At 34.0% G+C, this 20327-nt stretch overlaps 1 protein-coding gene across 5 annotated transcripts in view; it reads right to left on the bottom strand.

Annotated features, from left to right (window-relative positions):
• Positions 1–20327, bottom strand: part of LOC127063917 (receptor-type guanylate cyclase Gyc76C-like) — a 73159-nt gene that overhangs the window by 14679 nt on the left and 38153 nt on the right. For 3 of the 5 annotated variants that reach the window (XM_050994240.1, XM_050994269.1, XM_050994258.1), the window contains 2 exons: positions 18736–19444; positions 14277–14474 (listed from right to left, as the gene is read on the bottom strand). In XM_050994240.1, coding sequence (XP_050850197.1) covers positions 14277–14474; positions 18736–19401 — 864 coding nt within the window. In that variant the 5' untranslated portion in view covers positions 19402–19444. Of the gene's footprint in view, positions 1–14276; positions 14475–18735; positions 19468–20327 lie in introns of all 5 variants that reach the window. The other 2 variants (XM_050994248.1, XM_050994279.1) reach the window with 2 other exon arrangements.

Raw genomic sequence — 20327 nt, 5'->3', positions numbered from 1 at the left:
CACGAATGATAGAGAGGAGAGGAAAACGAGAGAGAGAGAAAGAGAAAGAGAGGAAAAGAGAAAGAGAGAGAGAGAGAGAAAGAGAGGTACACACGCGTCCGACGCAAACGAGGAGGCACGATCGAGCACACGATCGCACGCGTGCCTTCACACGGATAGGGCAGTGCTTTCATTTATTCATAAATCAACAGTGTCTATTTATAGTAGCGCGACGGACAAATAGCGATAGAGTTGCGCACGCGCACGCGCGTGTATCCTTGAATGTGACGAAACTCTTGAGAGCCGGGTAAATCGAAACACGATTCCCAAGTCGAGAAATTCGATTTCGAGGGAGAATCGATAACGCTGGCGCGTGTGTGGCCTCTGTAGATTAATTTCATTTTCTTTTCTTCTTTTTATTTTTTTCTTCTTCTTTGGATTCACCTTCGTTCATTAAAACTGTTATTACTTGACGGACGTATAAAGTTTGTAATTTTTTCTAAGAAATTATTAAGAAGTAATAAACTTAAATCATACCATTCGTGTAATAATTTTTATAATATTGGGATTAATATTTGGGATAATATTATTCTTAAAGATTCATATGTTAAAACGTGGTTATGTAAAACGTAAGGTGAAATGTAATATTTTTATATACAAATGTAAAATATTTTTATCCTTTTTTGTATAAATTAATTCGTACAATATACAATTATATATTATTTATACAATACATTATACGGATCTTCGAATTAATATTATTAAATTTAAAGATATTATAGTTATTCAATCTAAATATTAATATAAAGAGGACTAGAGAAATAATATTTACATGCTATTATCATAATAAAATTCTTACCTTTAACTATAAAAGTATAATATCAGTTAATATTCTTCAAAAAATAATAATAAAACTTAGTATTAAAATTTAAAATATGCAAACAATATTTTTATTTCAACTTTTATAATTAATATTTTAATTTGAAGTTGTTAAAAAAGTATATATTATAAATTCAATTTTTTATGGTCTAGGATAAAATTTCGAAATTACGATCTTGATTTTTTATATTCATTAAATCGTTTCGTTTATTTCGAGCAATGAAAGAATTCCTTTTCATATAGATAACCACTATTCGCTACAAAGTACGATTAAATTCGTTGAAATTCATATGAGTAGCGAGCATTCAATTATTGTTTTTTTCTTGGTATGCGACATTGCGGTCAGAATTAAACAGAATAATAACGATTTATTATTACAAGGATTACTGAATCACAGTGAAACATTTGTAATTAACAATGTTAAGAAGCAATGTGCCCTTCTATTACCTCGGCGTTACTAACATAGTATCGTTACGTAAGAAGAGTTTTGTTCTCTTCATTAGCCGATCAATGCATGAACTTGATCCCGGTTGCGTGCAACAAGTGAAAGAGCAATTTGATCGTCGATAAACACGATAAATTTCACGTGAAAACTAATAATCAATAACAACTAATCAGCATGAATGAAGAGATATGTAGTTAATAGTTCGAAAATCTTTGAATAAAAAAGAAAAAGGAAAAAAAAAAAGAGAGCTGAAGAGGAATTAATTAAAAGTTGATTAATTTCATTGCTATCTAAAAATATCTAAATTTCGTAGGAAACAAACAAAAAAAAAAGAAAATATTCAAAAAAAAAAAAAAGAAAGTTTATGAGTTATTAACGAATAAAAAACTCTACAGAAAAATTTGCAAAAGAAGAAAAAGAAGAAAAGAAAACAATATGGTGATTCGAATTTATAAAGAAAACGATTGAAAGATCTATCACATTCATATACGAGAGTAATCATAGATAGAGTCGAGTGTTTTTCCATTGAGACCAAAATAGTTTTAACAGGCAAATTCTAGCAGTTGATGTTGTAGTTGTTGCCGATTCGAAGTACGAGACTGGATTCTTACGAGAAGAACGTGGACTCGAGATCCTCCAACTTCCTCTTTCTTTCTCGTTCTTCTATGAGCGTGCATGGTTAACAAGTAGAAGAAGGAGAGAGGGAATTACAGAGTAGCATGGGAACGCGTTGCTGCTCTTGGTTCGTTGCTGTTGGTACGACGCTACTGCTTGATGGTGTTCGTTGTTACTGTTGCTGCTGACCTGTTCCTTTCTTCCTTTCTTCCTTCTTTCCTTCCTTCCTTCCTTCCTTCCTTCCTTCCTTCCTGCCTTCTTCTTTCTTTCCTTTGCCTTGTCGCTCGGCCAAGCAATAGCCCGGACTATATTTAGCTTCGCGATAAACACTAGCAGTTAGCAAGCTACGCTGCACCACCATTGCTGCTACGCCTCATAAACTTGCACTGATATTCTATCCATTGAATATGCTCGAACTATGATCAGTTTGTAGCCTTATAGTTAATTTCAATATAAGTTTATGCGTGAGGAAAATATATAAATCACATTTAATATCAAAACCTTCATATTTTTTATTAATTTAATGTAATATAAAATTCTTGAAACTTTACTCGTTTCTTGAAAATAAAGAATATAAACCTAAGATATCCAATTGTAGGTTTTATCGTTCAAAATATTAATGATTATTAACGTTATTATATAGATTAAGTATCCTAATGATGCGAGATTTTATGATGATCGAATCCTTTGAAAAATTGTAAAATATAGTTAGAAATATATTTCTCAAGTTACTAATCTGTTTATTAATTTAAAAATCATCTCGGTGATCGTCAGGAAAGATCAAGAAGGTAGGTAGAGCTACGATAAAACGGTATCGCCACGTGCTACTAATTTTTTCAACTGACTGCATTCGAAAACCTGGCGCAGCTCGCGCGATAAGTCTTTTACCGTATGCGGACGGTGCAATAAATGTAAGAAATTAATGACTCGCCGATACCGTTGAACGAACCCGAGGCTACGTACATACACGACTACTCGCAACATTCCCAATTTGGAATGTCCTCGTCTCTAAGTCTATCGTCTTAGAACGGATATCTTCTTTTTTCTACAGAATAAAGATTTTCTCTCTGTCCATTAACCATCGTGAACTCGTTCCGCCTCGGGTATCCAATCTCTCTCTCTCTTTCTCTCTTTCTCTCTTTCTCTCCTCTCTCTCTTTTGCTTTAACATCTCGATCCTAACGGGAAATTTCTAATTTATCCAATTTGCTAAGTCCCCTTAACGGATATGAATCAATCGTAGGAATCCATTGAATCTCATAGAACTTTTAACGATCATAATATGATTGAAAATGAAAAGATTGTGATCCTAATCGAAGAAACATTCGCATAGGAGGGAATTCCTAAAAACTTTATGTTTAAAACATTTATTATTTTCAATATCTTTTCCAAGAACGATTTAGACAGTTTGTAAGTTAATTTAAGTTTAAATTAAAATTTGCTTTAGCAAATTTTTCAATGGAAATTATAAAAAATAAGATTAAGAAGACAACTTTATTACTATATTTTTATCAATAACAAAAAGAATTGTATTTAACCTGCAGTAATTATTCGATAAGATCTTTACATTGATATTAGTGGTTCTAATCTCGTAATATAAACAATAATAGATTTGTATTATATTTTTCATTATGTATGTCTCTATACATTTCATTAACTCACAATTTGCATTTTATACGTTTAATCGTTTCTTTTTTTTCAAATGATCTACATCTTTCGTTTCTTATTTGTTTTTACACTTATATGTATTATTAATTATCACTTATACTCAGCAATAGAACATAAAATATATAAACGAATAAAAAGAAAAATAAGAAAAGAAAATAAAACGAGACTCCTCCCTGCATATTTTTATTTGCAATTCGTTAATAGGTACGTATTAGAATTAAAGGATTTATTGATCGGATCAATGTGTAATTCGTCTACTCCATGTTCGTTCCTTTCTCGATTCAGGCAGTCGATTCGAAGCGAGAGAGCGTGTGTTTTCTGACTAAGCAATACTTTTGGCTAAATATAGTTGGCGATAAAAGCAGCCACTTGGACATGTGCTCGACTGATAACGGACACCCGCTATAATACGGTTGCCGTAATACCGTTCGCACCGCGTCGTAATGCCGTTTGATTTATGCGCCGTTCGCACCGTTATTGTATCCGTGAACATAGGAACGATCGATAGATCGATCGATCGATCTATCTATCGTTACTTTAGCTACTCCATTTTAACGCCACGTACGTAAGTATCTACGTTGAATGATTTTTTTCTTAGGTTTCTTTTTCTCTGGAAACGAGCGTACTTTCACCGAATCGACGTCAATCGAATCCATTCGATTTAAGGCCTCGATAATATGATCGCGCGTGAGCTCAATATTTAAAGTAAAGTTTATTATATGTTTACCAAGCAATACAAAATTGCGATTGGCTCGTTTCGAGAAACGATCGAGGGCATTTATTTATACGAGAAACGATTCTTTTAAACGATTTTCATTTAACTAAAGTAGTTATACACACACACACACACACACATACATTTTGATTTGTTCGTGTAGTTGGAAAGTTATAAAAAATATAATTAAAATCCTTGACCGTGTTCGTTTATTTTTCTTAGAATTGTATGAGAAAGTTAAAATGGTTTTCGAGGATCCACGTGCCATAGTTTATACGTTGTGTAATCTCTTTGATTCATCAAGATAGAATAACAAAAGTGTAGGAAAGTTTGAGGAAGATGAAGAAGAGAAGAATTTTCATTTTCTTGGTAATACGATCGATAGAGGAATATTTATCGTTCGACGATCGTCAAAGTTTAATTTTCTTACTGTTTCTCTCTTTCTTTTTTACTCTTTAAGAAATGTAAACGATGGAAATATCTGTTTGAGATCGATAACGATACGAAGTCTATAATGTAAAGAATCGCATTCTTCGTCGATAAGCTTGAAAAATCTTAAGGATTGTATGCTAGTTTAAAGATCGAGAAACACGCGATTTGAGACTACAAAAAAAAAAAAGTGAGAATATTTTATGTCGAAGCTTCGGAATTCGATCGATTTGACGTCACGTTGCATGTATCGAAGAAAATTCTAATTCATTCGATATAGATACATAGATAACATTTTTTTTATATATTTCTTTTTCCTTCTGAAATTTCAAATAACATATAAGTCATCGACGAACACGGAAGCAAGAAATCGTAGAATGACGTAGTAAAAGGCGACCTTGCACCGATTCTCCGATGGATGACGATCCTCGCATCTCGGCCCAACCCGAGTTCTCATTAAAATTCAAAAAAAAGTCATTTCCATATAGCGTTGTCGGTGAACGGCTCGATCATAGAGAAAACCACGGAAGGTGGAGCAATACCGGTGTTGCTTATTAATCATCCATATTGCATTGAAAATTCGCGGTCAAGAATTCTTCCTTGGAAAAACGTTTATCTCAAAGCTATGTCATAATAATATGTAATACTTTGAAATTATTGACATTTCAGTAGTAATTAATTTTTTTAAATTATATATAAAAATAGAATTACAATATATCAATGTAACAATTTAGTTTTTCGTTAAATTTCGTAAAAAGAAAAAATAATAAAAGAAATTATGATAATGTTATTTTTGCTTTAATATTTATTAAAAAGTAAATATATTTATAAGTGTAAGAACTGTGTGTAATGTGTGATGATAACAACAGCAATAACAACAACGTGCTAAATAAATTAAATGGCCCTTTAAATTTCTTGAAATCTTGGCGAATGGAGCAACGTCTTTGTCTACGTGTTGATCGTAAAACGAGGGAAGAACATCGCCTTTGCCCGGTCATACATTCTTGTTGAACGAATGAATACGCGTCGCTACATCGGGACCATAATTGGTGCCGACCAATTAAGGATTAATTAAGTGTATTTTAGTCTGAAACCAGCCGCGTCGTCGTCACTTAAGGCGGCACCCACATTAAGCGGACACATAAGAGTGAGAGTGAGTGAGAGTGAGTGAGTAAGTGAGAGAAAGAGAGAGAAAGAGAGAGAAAGAGAGAGAGAGAGAGAGAGAGATAACGGATAACTTTATTATTACTATTACTATTACTATTACTATTACTATTACTATTACTATTACTATTACTATTACTATTATTATTTATTTATTTATTACTATTATTACGTTTAGAGAGATGAATAAAAGTATTGCATCAGAATACTAAATAAAAATAAATGATCGGAGATAAAAATGAAAAAATGATTGAAAAATAAATTTGATTGACGATAAGATGAAATAGATAATTAAAAGATTTATTATTGAAATTGTGATTTTGAGGAGTAATTAATAATAGAATTGAGTGAGATAAATTGTTTTTCGATGTGTCGTAACAAGCGCTAAATTCGATTCGGTCGAATAAACCAAATCAAAAATGTTTTTGTTCGGATCAACAATTTTCTTCTCGAATGGAGATGATAAGAAAGCGTGAAATAAGACGAGGAATATGAACGACTAGAAATGATTATTTTGAAATTACAATATCTCGAGTTACTATCTTAGAGAGAAGAAAGATGAACGTGAATTAAGTCGAAAGATACGATAAAGTTCGTGCGCAGCTTCGTGTTTACGCAAGAGTCAACTTTAACAAGCATCTTCCTTTTATGAATCGATATTAATTAACTCATATCGTTGTGCAATATCGAGATAAACGTTTGCTCGTTCTCTCGATTGAGATTGAAAGAGAAAGAGAGATAATAAAAGAATTTAGAAATTTGAAAAGGAAAAAAAAACAAATTAAAATAAAAGGAAATTTAAATAATTCTTTCAGAATCGATGCTTCTTTCTTTCTTATTTTTTTTATTTCCACTTCCATTTATTTTTCCTTCCTACCTCTATCTCTCTCTCTCTCTCTTTCTATCTCTTTTCCTCTGTTATTTATACCAATCGATCATTCGTCGTATCTATAAATAAATGTAACAATAATCGACGAGACGACAAGCCTTTTTCTTCTCGTACTCATAACGAAGATGACTCAAATGTCAGTATCGTCTATTTTTAATTATCGATGACTTCATCAGACTTTAGTCGATTCCGCAGTGTTTTTAATTTTAATCTTAAAGAACTTCCTACGATCTTAGTTTTTATTTCATACTTTATTTACGATTTTTTTATTCCTTTTGAAAAATTCATTATCGTTTTATTTTATGTGGTCGAGTTAGCGAGTTGCCTAAAAGCTTTGAATAGAAGAAAAGAAATTATTTTATTTGTTTCTTTTCCTTTTATCTTTTACGATCAAACGTATGTAACACAATTGAAATTATTTCACGGTTTCTCTAAAAATAGTTTTCCCATCCAACCACAGTGAATACGAGACACAGAAATACGTGTCTTCTTTAAAGTGAACGAAATCGCTTCACACAAAACCGGTACGTATGAGTTTTCCCACGTTCTATTCGTTCTTTCATACTCGATTCTATAAATAAAATTTAGCTGTGTGTGAACACAGAGGAGAGACAGGAACCCTCCATCTGTTTTCTTTTTTCGTTTCTTTTTTTCTCTCCCTCCCTCGCTGTCTCTCTCTCTCTCTTTTCTCTCTTTCTCTCTTTTTATTTTTTTCTCACTTTTTGTTTCTCTCTACTCCAATTACAATGAATGGATTCTCCCTTGAACGAGATTCTTTCGATTCAAGGTCTTCGATTCTACTTGGCTTCGCACTAAAATATTAATCGTATAAATCGGATAATGTTATGTAAAAATCGACTGACCTACTTTATTCAACAAATGTCTCTTTTTCACTCTTTCTCTCTCTTTCTTTTTCTTTTTCTTGTTTCTCAATGCAACTGGATCGATTATCAAAAAGAAAAGAAGAAAAAAGAGAAACAAAAAAGTAACAAAAAGAAAACAAACAAAAAAAGAAAGAATAGATACAAATTTATATTTAGAGAGGAAGAGAGGAGGAAAGAGGGAGAGAGAGAGAGAGAAAGAGAATTCATTTCGATCCCTTTATAGATGATAATATTTTCTTACTCTCGACGAAAGCTGCCAATTAACGAGCACTCTTTTCCCGCGACATAATTATACACTCGGTCGCGAATTAACGATAATGCGCCGGCCGAATCGGATCGATTCTCGAAAAACCGGTATTCTTACGCTTCTCATGAACGTCTGTCCGCACTACTTACCTAAAGATAGCACCTACTACTACTACATCGTTGCCATCAACCAAAAACGTCTAAACGTGATTCCACTTTTCTCAATGACATTTGATATGTTTCTATGATCGATCGATTCCTTATATAGAATATAAGATTTCAGAATCGATTCTATAGATCGAGTTCTAGAAAAAGAGAAAAGAAAAAAAAAGAACAAAAAACAAAACAAAAAGAAACAGGAAAAAATAAATGTCTTTTTTATAATCAGATTACAGATGCAACGATTACTTAAACGTTCATTCGTCCTTTAATTCCGATATTCATCTGACGATGAGATCAATTTTTTTTTCACGGAGAGAAAAAAGAGAAAAGAAAAAGTAAGAACATAAAAATAAAAAGAAAAAATAAAAATCTATTCGTAATTAAATTCTACTTATATGTCAAGGCGTGATCAAGCAAATGTTTTTACGATTCTTAAAATTTATATTCGTATAGGAGTAGAAAGAAGAATTAATTAATTTTCAAGATTAAAGACACGCGGATCGTTTAGATCTTCGTACGAATGAGTTCTACTTTGTTTTTGGATATGAGAAGAGAAATAATGAAGGATCGGTCCAGGACGTGGAGTCTGGGACAACGTCGGGCTAATATACCAGGCCAGACCAGGTAAGAGTCTACACGAGTAGTGCGTGGGGCATCAACAGGCTCGGCTATAAATAGACCGCGAAGGTCAGCAGAATCAGCAGTTTTCATGCAAATGCCCCCGTCGATAGAATAATATCGTTTCTTTCGAGCCGAGCACTGATCGTTCGTCTCTGTGTAACTTATCAGACTCTCGTTCCATTTCATCCTTATCTTTTATTCTTTCAAGCTCGAATTTTAACAATAGAATTTAATTTGACGAGTTCTCACTTTCTCAATGATACAAAATTTTTCTTTTTCTTTTTTTTTTTTAGAAAAAGAGAGTATTTGTTAAATATTATCAATTTTTTTTTTTTTACATAAAGAAGAAGATAAAAAATTAGATCTTTTTATAAGATATTATATACTATTCATCGAAGTTAATTAATATAGAAATGATTAATTATTCAAATAAATTAATATTTATCTACTTTAAATAAATATTGTCAAGAGAGTGGTGATTAGTAAGACATACGTAAATGCAATTCATAAATATGCAACGGTGTTACGTAAATTTTGTTAATAAAAAAAAAAAAAAGAAAAAGAAAGAAAGAAAGAAAAAAGAAAAATAGAAAGAAGGATAAATTATTTGTGATAAGACGTTTCTTAAGAAAATAGTTATAAATCAAACAAGAACATAGGTTATCCATAAATAATTATCATTACATATTAATAGAAAAATAACGATTCATCGTCATCTCTGTTATATATGACGCACATGTATGTAGATACGTAGATACCATTAAAATGATCCAGTGATCCTAAATTTCGTTCGCAACGTGTATACAACAATTCACAGAGAATCGAATAGAGCGGTAGCTTTAATAATGCCTCGAATATCCGCTTCGAAGTCCGCGTAACGTAAGCAGGATCAACAGGTGGTTGCACGAAGGAAGGTAGGTAGAGAGATAGCTACATATGTAGGTGTCATATACGTGTGACTCTCTTACATGCATATCAAAAGAGGAAGAGAGAGAGAAAGAGAGAGAGAGAAAGAAAAAGAGAGAAAGAAAGAGAGAGACGAAAGGAGTACCAGCGAGTTGCATTATCGAAAGTTCCCACTGACTTTCCGTGGTATTCGTGCGTGTTACGAGCTTCGCTTCGGCACATAGGTGGGCATTACAAGCTCAACGTCCACCTACACATATGTACCTAAATGGGTACTCGGACGTGTACAGGGTGGTCCACGCAATCTCGAGTCGCCTTCGTCTTTCGAGAGCCTTCGATCTCTCTCTCTCTCTCTCTCTCTCTCTCTCTCCTCTCTCTCTCTCTCTATCTCTTTCTCGCTCTTCCTCTCGTTCTTGGTAAACCCAGATGACGCAGAGACGTGCAAGCATGAACGCATTTTAAGCGCTCTCTTTATGATCTCGACGTACTTTCTCTGCGATCATCGAAAATAGCTGTATGTGAGTCGAGGATGTCGCCGATACGAAATATATCCACTTATCGTACTTGTACACTCGATTGGTACATATCTTTTTTTTATCTTTTTGCAAACAACAACGAACAAGATATTTTCTTTTCGCTAGTAATCATTTTATTTTTTATATTGTTATTATTAGTATTAGTATTATTATTCTCTCTCTCTCTCTCTCTCTCTCTCTCTCTTTCTTTATGCAAATAATAACGATACATTCTTTTCACGGTAGTAATATTATTATTTTTTTATTATTATAGTATTATTATAATTGAAGATAATAAATAATCATTCGAATTATTCTAAATTATTTGACTTTAAATGATTGAGGATCGATCGAGAAAAGAGGTCGATATCGAGAGAAATCGAGAGTACGATCTGTCTTCGTTTCACTTTTGCAAAAATAAAAAGGTAAGAAAAAAAGAAAAGAAAAATAATGCATACGTTAAAAAGAGAGACGCATGGCGCCATAAGATCGAAGTCGACGCGCTCGAGACGAGTCGGGAAGAGTCGCCGTTAAAGGAATCCGACAAATTTGCTCGACGGTACTCACTGCCAGCAAGTATAACGAGTGAAACTAGGTGAAAGTAAGTAGCTCTTTGCGGGAGAGAAGGGCCTATCGCGGCGACGAACACGCGTTGTACTCACGGCCCGTTTGTCGATCCATCCTTTTCAATGATCATCTTTACGTATTCAAATATGAAAGAAGAAAAAAAAAGAAAAAAATTTCGGAATTTTACACTGTGAGAATACGAGAAAAATTCGTTCCACTTGGTATTAAAATATTATTAAATATTATTAAAAAAAAGAAAAAAGAAGCCAACTTTAAAAATAAGTCAATTAATTAATGAAACATTTTATTATTAATTACTTCTCAATTTTTCAATGAGAAAAATCCTTTTTGAATGATCCATATAATATCGAATGATGGGAAATAGTTTGTTAATTTTTTAAGGCTCTGATGAGTTTCCTTAAATCAATGAATATCAATAATTTCTAAAAAAAATTGTATAGCGATTTCGATTGTTTTTCTTTTTAATTCAATCCAGCGTGGTTATTAAATGAACGAAATTATTGAAGCGAAGTTTAAGAAAGAGAGAAATCGATAGTCGATAGGTAATCATGGAAAACGACTTTCAACTTTGGAGGGAGTCTGGAACCTTCGCCGATCAGCTTTTCCACGCCACGTTTCATGGGGGACCTTTGCCACCAACGAAGTCGCCACGACTTTCACGAAAAGCGTATAAAGGTTCTGAGGAAGGCGGTCGTCCGATTGGTTCGATGACTGGCAACGAGACAACATTCGATTTCTCGATGCTTGATCGAGCGCGAACGTCGTCCTTGTAAAAAATATTGAACAATATTTTCGCGTATATTCCTGTTTTACCATATTTAGTAATCCTAATGAAATATATCTTAATTAAAAAAGAAATATTTCGTTTATTTTTTCTTTTAAATAAGTCTTAATGACATGTTTGGAATAAACGTTAAAAGTATTAATCATAAGCAGCATGATCAGACACGATTATTTAAAATTTACATAAGCATTAAAATTATTCGATTATGTTTTTCAAATCGATGTACGCTTGATTCATTTAACATAACATTATGTATATACATAAATCTTTTTTTAAACGTTGTAGATTTTTTTTTTTTAAATATATTATGGTCTTCATAATCTTAAACGAAAGTGAAAAACAATAGATTTTAATCCAAATATGGGATAGATTGAGAAGATTTTAATTATTGAATTCTTATCCGATTAAATCCAGTCTTGATTGTATGTCTTTGAATTGAATTGAACAAAAACAAAATAAATATGATTACGCGTTATGAATCAAAATAATAATACCATCAATGAATCGAATCTAAATGTTACGCGTTACTTGATGTAAACAAAGTCATGTTAAGAAACGCTAAAGGTTAAATGCAAAGTTAAAGCTAAAAGGTCTATCATTGAATTTCATTCTATTATAACCTTAAGCAATGACTGACACGGTAAACAAAACAAAAAAAAAAAACCAACAGTATAGAAGAAACGAATGTATAGAAATAACATTGGTATGCGACGATTTACACTATACATTTGTCGAAATATTTGTCAATATTAATGAATTACAAATAACAAATAAAATTTAAAATAGTCACCATAATTTTAATTGCCTAAATAAAAAGATCAAACGAACAGACCGTACAAAAAAAAAAACAAAGAAGAAAAAGAAAATAGAAAAAAATGAAAAAGAATGGCGACGTCAAAGATATAATCACACGTCGAAATAAAAAATAGACAACGTACGTATGTGTGCGTGCATTTCGTACGTATTAGTAACTAATTCGAGCCATAAGATCGGTATTACTGGAATGTCGTCAAGTACATACAAGCTGGCAGGGTTCGCCCGTCGCGTTTATCGCGGTTATCGAAGCTAATCGCGCGAGCTTTGCATATTTCGAAGTTCAACGACCTTGTGCGTGCCGATCGATCGTCGATAAAATTATCGATAAAGATCGGATGCGATAATAAAACGTTTACCATTCCAGTCCGGTCTTCGACCGCCTTCGAATTAAATCGATTTTATCTCGAATATCACGATCGATTTTTCCGTCGAATTTTATTATATTACCTACTTAAGAATACACGCACGAGCATACACACACACACACGTGCGTAGAAAAAGAGAGAGAGAAAGAGAAGTGTGCGCGTGTATATAAAAGAAACAGATTTCACGTAATCAAGAGTGACGGCTCGATTAAATGCACATTACGAGATTTAGTAGAAAGAATGAGAAAAATCTAATAGATAGACGCTTATCTAATCGCTTTGCGTCCGTTTCGTACAATACTCTAAGTTCTTAACGATCTACGCAAATATAAATACGTATACGTACATATGATACGTATATATTACATGACCCATATTAAATCGAAGGAAAAGTTTTATGTCTGCTTAGGGCACAGTTATTTATAAAAGAACGTAAGTCATTTCATCGTCAAAGTTTACAAGTTTAAGAACTTTCATCAATATAAAAAAATAGTTGATATTAACCAAAATGATATTGTTAATCAAATATTAAAAAGCAATTATATCAATTTATTATTTCTTTTTATTTGAAAAAAAAGGAAACAAAAAATGAACGAAACTTTTCGGTAGATCTAATATATTATATACATATGTATGTATATTGCAGGTAAAAGGATGCATTGGATGCATCAGTTATATAAATATATTATTTCCTTCTATTTAAAAAGAATGAATAAAACTTTTTGATAGATCTAATATGTATGTGTGTATATATAGTATCTATATATGAATATATATATATATATATATATATATATATATGTATGTGTGTGTGTGTGTGTGTGCATGGATGTATACGTGATATATATTACAGGTAAAAGGATGCATCGGAACACGTGGATGTGAGCACACGTTTGCACGCGAGAGGGTAAACATAACCCGTAATTATATCGTCGCGCCGCGGGTGTTCAGTTTGTCGAAGAATACCCTCGTCTAGTTCGTCTTTGACAAGACACGGCACGACAGCTTTCGAGCGAGCGAGAGAATCCACGTACTTTCTCACGCTCCCACCAAATTAATCCTCCTGTCTGCGATCCTTTTTCGACGATCCTGCATCCTTCATTCGCGTGATTAGAAGCTTTTACGTTCTCTCTTTCGTATAAAAATATTCGCGAAAGAGGAATTTTATGATGATGTTTATATTCAAATACCGGCTTATTTAATATTTCATTAGGGTTTTGTTTCGTTTTGTTTTTTTATTTTATTTCTTTTATTTTTGTATTTTTTATTTCTTTTTACGGAAATGTTTATAAAGACATTAAGATTAATGTGTGTTATTTTTTAATTTCGGCTCGTCGATATTTTGCTGAGTTGTCTCTTTTATGAAAAATGTTCACGTAAATGTACGATGATTAATAACTAGTCTGAACTTGATGTGCATACGTGTGTGTATACGTTCGTCTATACGTATTGTGTTTGCCTATGTTCTTTTTTACGGACACTTTCATGGAAATATTCGAAGATTAATCTATTAGAGTGAGTTTCTTTTATTATCTACTTATTCATTTTTTTCTTTTCCTTTTTTCTTTTTTTTTTTTTTTTAATAATGAATCATAATAAATACTTACGTAGCTGATCATAGGTATATTTCGTGACTGAGCGACTATGGCCTCGACGTAGCAAGAGCCTTCGGGTCCGAAGAAGGCCGCGACCCCCTCGCAGATCATGTCGATCATCGCTTTCGTAGCTTCCACGGTCTCTCCCCTTGTATCGCTCCAACGCATCTTCAGTCTCACGTTTGGCAAGATGTTAGGGTCGTTGTTGATCTGGAAAAAATATGCGAATATTTAGAGATTGTAACGGATACTTTAGAATCGTTCCAAAAGAACGAAGTATCGATTTTTTCGATCTGTTAAATAATTGGAAATAATTCGCGAGACGTTTGGATCGAAGAAAATGTTGAAAATGTTTTCCATAACGATATTCTCTTATATTTTCTTTCTTTCCTTCTCTCTTCCTTTCGTCCTCCCTCTCTTCCTCTCTTCTCTTTCTCTATTTCTTGTATACAATCTCAGCACTCGGTATATCCGGCTCCCGTATAAATATCACTCGCTTGGTTATTATGCAAATCTGAATTCCAGCAAACAATACTTTTCCAAGTAGTCACTACGCCGGCGTGCCAATTTACATGCTTGCCAATGCGAGTTGAAATTATAACCGTCGGTACCGTTGAAAAGTTCGCACGTGCAATAAATCCTTCTAGACTACCCTCCTCCTCTTCCTCCTCCTTCTCTCTCTTTCTCTTTCTTTCTTTCTTTCTTTCTTTCTTTCGTGTCTCCTTCCGCGGATTCGTGAGTTTACCTTTGAACGGTGCACAGAAGCCATTATGCGAGTAGCTACTTTGCGTTCTCGCATGCCTCCTACGCGAATAAAGAAGAGCGAGAGAAAGAGAGAAAAAAAGGAGAAAGAACGAGATATTGCGAGTTGCACCCTCGTTGCAGCGAATTTATACTCGTGACACGAGTTTCGGAAACACCGCCAAAAAATCCAGCGAACCGTACTACGTTATTTGTTGTTTGTTTCTCGAACATGGATTACTAAAGATTTTTCATTTTTTATTGGAATGTTTTAACGTGTTCCTTATTAAATATTAATGTTAAAATATCCTTGGGAACAGACAAGCTTTGGCTATAATTTATTGTTTAGTAATTAAATACATGTATACGTATTGTAAGACGAAAGAGAAAGAATAATGCATTTTGTTTTATTTATCTTATGTTATCAATGAAATTATGTATTTATCTTTTTTTTTCGAACTTGTTATCATAAATTTATCAAATTTAATATCACATGAAATTTTTTATATAATTTTTGAAAAATACATTCTTTCTTTGCGATTAAATGTACATCGATCGATAAATAACGCATTAAAATGGAGCTACATATTTTCTCCGATCCTCGATCTGAATGATTTCATTCGCGGATTTCTGAAAGTATTTAATTATTACTCTTTCCGGATGCAATGAATAATTTTAACGTTACATATAAGGAATGGAAAGAAAGTATACATGTAGAAGAACATATGCAATTTTATCAATCGGTTACTTTTCGAATGGACCAAGGGCGTCCAATTTTGAAAGGTAACGCGAAACGAAATGTCGAATTTCAAGGACGATGAAAGTTATTTTACAACATATTCATTCTATTCTGCTAAATCATAAAAAAAAGAAGAAAAAAAGAAAAAAAAATTAATTAAGTTCCGATAGAAAAAAATAATATAAAAATACGAACGATCGCTCCAACGATTTCTTTCCTTCCATTTCTAATGTCGATCAATTGACAAATGACGCCTCGAACGATCTCACGATCTTTATCATCGATTTTACGCACGTGACTGCTCTCTCTTGGATCGATACGTTCCATTTACCGATCTCACTCTATCTCCCACGTATGCTCCAGTTTACGCGGTAAATTCCGCACTTTTTTTCATTCACCCGACGCAATGACGAGGATAAACCGTACAAGGTGCACCTGCACGCTGGTAGAAACGCGTTCTCGCGACCACCAACCACGAGAACGCTTATTACGATATGGTAGGTATATGACGGATAAAGGCCGCGTTATAAGTCGCCCAAGTAAGTGTCGTTCTGCTTACGGCAGCAACGCCAGGAGTCGACATTGCGATCGCGATGCTTACTCTTGCGTGACATATCGAGGTGTATAAATAAACGGCCGCGAGTCGTTTCCTGCGCGCCTTTCCTGCGCGCCTTTCCTGCGAACTCCGAAGAACTCCTAGTCATTCTTTTTAAAGTTTTCAATTGTCGACATTTATGTGTCAGCGAAATTTTTCCTTCCGGATCGACGATAATCGAAGATGGTTATATAACGGTTTAATACAAATATTCAACGAAGAGTATTTACGAAAGATCGAGAACGATCGTATTAATTATCAGGAATTGATTTTGCTCGAATAAAGTTTCAATTATTTTCTAAAATATATCTATACGAAGTGTATTATATGATTTGAATTATCTCGATAATTTAATTTTTTTAGAAATTCTTTTTTACAAGAATTTAATCGAGAACTATATAGTTTTACATATGTTATAATGTATATTAAATTGTACTAAACGTTGATTAAATTATATTAAACATTTGCAAACTACGTGCATTTAAAAGTTAACAAGAATGAATAATAATCGTTCGTCCTAATTTTCTCTTTCTTACGTACTTTTCCAATTAATTAATAACTTAACACAGAAAATATAGTAATTAATTCTTTTTTCTTCCTCTTTTAATCGAAATTCACGAATTTCAAGATCTCACGGATTTCGAGTTGAGTTCGAGGCAAATTTTTAAATGAAATTCACGAATTTCCGAGGATCTCACGAATTTCGAATTGAGATCGAAGCAAGGGAAGGAAAAAAAGAGAGAAACAAAATGAAGTACAGAAAACGGGAAAAAAATTAAAAACCAAAAAGAAAGAACCGTAGATAAGACGTTTCTCTCGACACGAAGGGAGAGAAAGAAAGGCCAAGGTGCGAAAGAACGAACGAACGAGATCGAGCTCTTTGAAATTAATAAGAAAAATCGATAGCAGAATACACCGCGATGATCTCGAGCCGCGAAATGGGGTGGATACGGTTCGCGGCTGGTAATTACTGGCGGATGGCCGATTAATCTTTGACATAACGGCGTTTTATTTTCGCGCCAGGGTGGTGGCTACAGCTCGGACCGCGATACGATCGGTTCATTTCGGGCATTCCCAGCTCGTAACTTCTCCTTCTGTTTCTCTCTCGCTCTCTCTCTCTCTTTCTCTGTCTCCTTTTTACGTGCATACAAACATACACACATAGAGATACATACTCACAATCATGTATCACATGAATAAGAAGGAAAAAGAGAGAAAGAGGAAAGACAAACGGATGCATACCGCAGCTTGCAAAGAGATCTTCTCGAAGTCGAGTTTGGGATAAAACGAGTGGGAGGAGGGGGAGAACGAAAGAAGGAGGAAAAAAAAGAAAAAAGAAAAAAAAGACGAAGGAAAAAGAAGGAAGAGGCGTTCTCGATCGCGAACGAATTCTTCTCACGGTTGGCCGTGAGTGCAGTTTCGTTGGTGCTCGCGTGGGCGGACCGGCAAATAATGCCAGTCTTGTATTTTTAAACCCAAGCGACGAAGGAGTCTCTCTCTCTCTCTTTTTTCTCTCTCTCTTTCTCTTTCTCCTTCTTTCTTTTCTTTCGCGAAGAGAAACTAAAAGAAGAAAGTAAGAAAAAGAGAGAGAAAGATGTGGAATCGGTCGAGTTACTTTACTCCTGCTGTTGCTGCTGTTCCTTTTAGAAGAAGAAGAAAGACAGAGTGTGCGTGCGTGTGCGTGTGTGTGTGTGTGTGTGAGAGAGAGAGAGAGTATTACTACCTTTCTCCTCTTCCCACTCTGATTCGGCGAACGAGACGGCGAAAACGATCTCACGGTCACCGCGAACGCACCGATCTCCTCGAATGAATTATCGAACCTCCTGGAGCCCACCGTCGAGCCCACCACACATCGGTACTACGTGCTGCTCTTTCGAACGATCGAAAAGAACATTTGACCGGTCCGATATATCGAAAAGAAAGAGAGTTTGCTTCGATCTTTTTGGCAAATTCGATTCATATACTTGTTTCACATTTATACGTTATTTATGAGTTATTTTATATAACTACTCAATTTTAGATAGAGATTATTCTAATCTCTTACTAAATCTTAAATACTTGTAACCGAGATTACAACGTATTAATATTTATAATATAGTTTGTCATTAAATTTCTTTAAAAAAGAAGAAAAGAGTTAAAAAAAAACATTGATAACAAAATACCAACAACAAAAATAATAAAACATGTGATAAGGGTTAATAGGAGATTAAATGTTTCAAATATCGTATGCGATTTGTGTGAAAAGTCCTTCAACAAATTCGTTGGAAATAAAACGATGAAATAAAAAAAAAAAAAGAAAGAAAGAAAAGAGAAAAGAAAAGAAAGAAAACAATTGATCAACTGGATAAATTCTTAAAATAATTAAGTCAAAATAGAAAGAAAAGAAACAAAGTTACCTCGTCGAGTGCCATAGACAAAGCACCAGAAATGGCGAGTCCCTGTCGATCCTTGAGGCCACCCTTGATAGCTGTGAGGTATCCGATCGTTAGATTATGTGACTTGTTCAGCGGCATTTTCGTTTGGGAGGCAGAGCTAATGATGTTTCTATCGATGGCATTCCTATCGAAGGCCTGCTTCGAGGATCCGTCGGATTGTGAGGAAGAAGGGGAGTAGGAAGTGTAACTTGTCCTTCTTTGCCATTCGAGTGTAGACGATGGTTCAGCCAAGCCAAGGACCAAAGGGCTGCTTGCCAACAACAGAAGAACGAAAAGACTTTTTCTCGAAGATAATAAATGTCCTCTTTGGAAATCTCTTCTTCGTCCACCTGCACGTTGACGTTCCTGTTGACGATGATGATTACGATGATAATAATAATAATGATAATGATGATGATAATGATGAGGATGATGTTGCTCTTCTTGCTGCTGTTGCTGTTGTTGTTGTTGTTGTTGTTGTTGTTGCTGTTCGTCCTGGTGACATGAACAAGATCGAGGATGTTGTCGATGATGTTGATGTCGGTGTTGTTGTTGATGTTGGGAGATTCGGTGCAGCCGATGGGGCACCTGATGCTGGCGACGGGGAGGCCTGCGGCGGCTCGGCTGTATTAGCGGGCCAGGGCGCATGGCCGCCGCCGCCACCGGTCAGCAGCGCCTCCCTCCCGCTCACCTGCCAAAAGAAAAATCGACCCGCTCCTCAAATATCTCCTCTGACCTTTTTATCATCTATGCAGGACACATATTAATTTATTGGATAATAAGACCTAACACTTTTTTTTCCCCGTTATATGAATGAACAGAAATTATTCATTTTATACGAATTTTGAATTTATCAATGGTATTAATTCATCGATAAAATTTATCATGATTTCGCAAAGTTGTGTCGAATAGTGTTATTATTATATATGACGCATTGATTCTAATAGATTTTTATTTCAATTCAATTTTTTGAAGTAATATCTATTAGGTGAAGTTTTTAACAAATTTTCGTCAGTGATATGTTTCTTATAAATTATTCTTATTCGTAATATCTATAATATCTACAAGATCTACAAGGATCCTTCAGTGTTAATATTTAAATATTTCACCGTGTAGACATATACGAAAGAATAAATTATATTGATTATTAAACAGTTGTCTGGTTTAATAAACGAGATCTAATATGAATAAAATCAACAAAATTTGGTTCTAAATCAAATCGAAAAATTAATAATTTCCATAATCCCAACAAATAAGGACTATACTGAAATATTTTTTTCTTTTTTACGTTCATATGCCATTTACAAATATGTATTATATATACACATACGTAAGGCGAGAACATTGAATGCAATTAATCAAAGATCGATCCGATCCTCGTTCTATGACGTATATCCAACGATTCTCATAATTGCATTAATAATTCATCGTTAAAAGGCACGAGGAACTCCAATGGAGCTATTAATATCCAAGAAAAAAGACCTCCATCGTTTTTATCCTTTCCGTCATGCTTTTATATCGCCTTCGTAATCGCAGACGTGTCGTTCGCGATCGGTCGTGTACAAAAAATAAAA

The sequence above is a fragment of the Vespula vulgaris genome, chromosome 1 (genome assembly GCF_905475345.1).
Source record: "Vespula vulgaris chromosome 1, iyVesVulg1.1, whole genome shotgun sequence".
Classification (NCBI taxonomy): Eukaryota; Metazoa; Arthropoda; class Insecta; order Hymenoptera; family Vespidae; genus Vespula; species Vespula vulgaris.
Note: the sequence above shows the minus strand (reverse complement) of the source record. Positions and strands in the feature narration are given on the sequence as shown.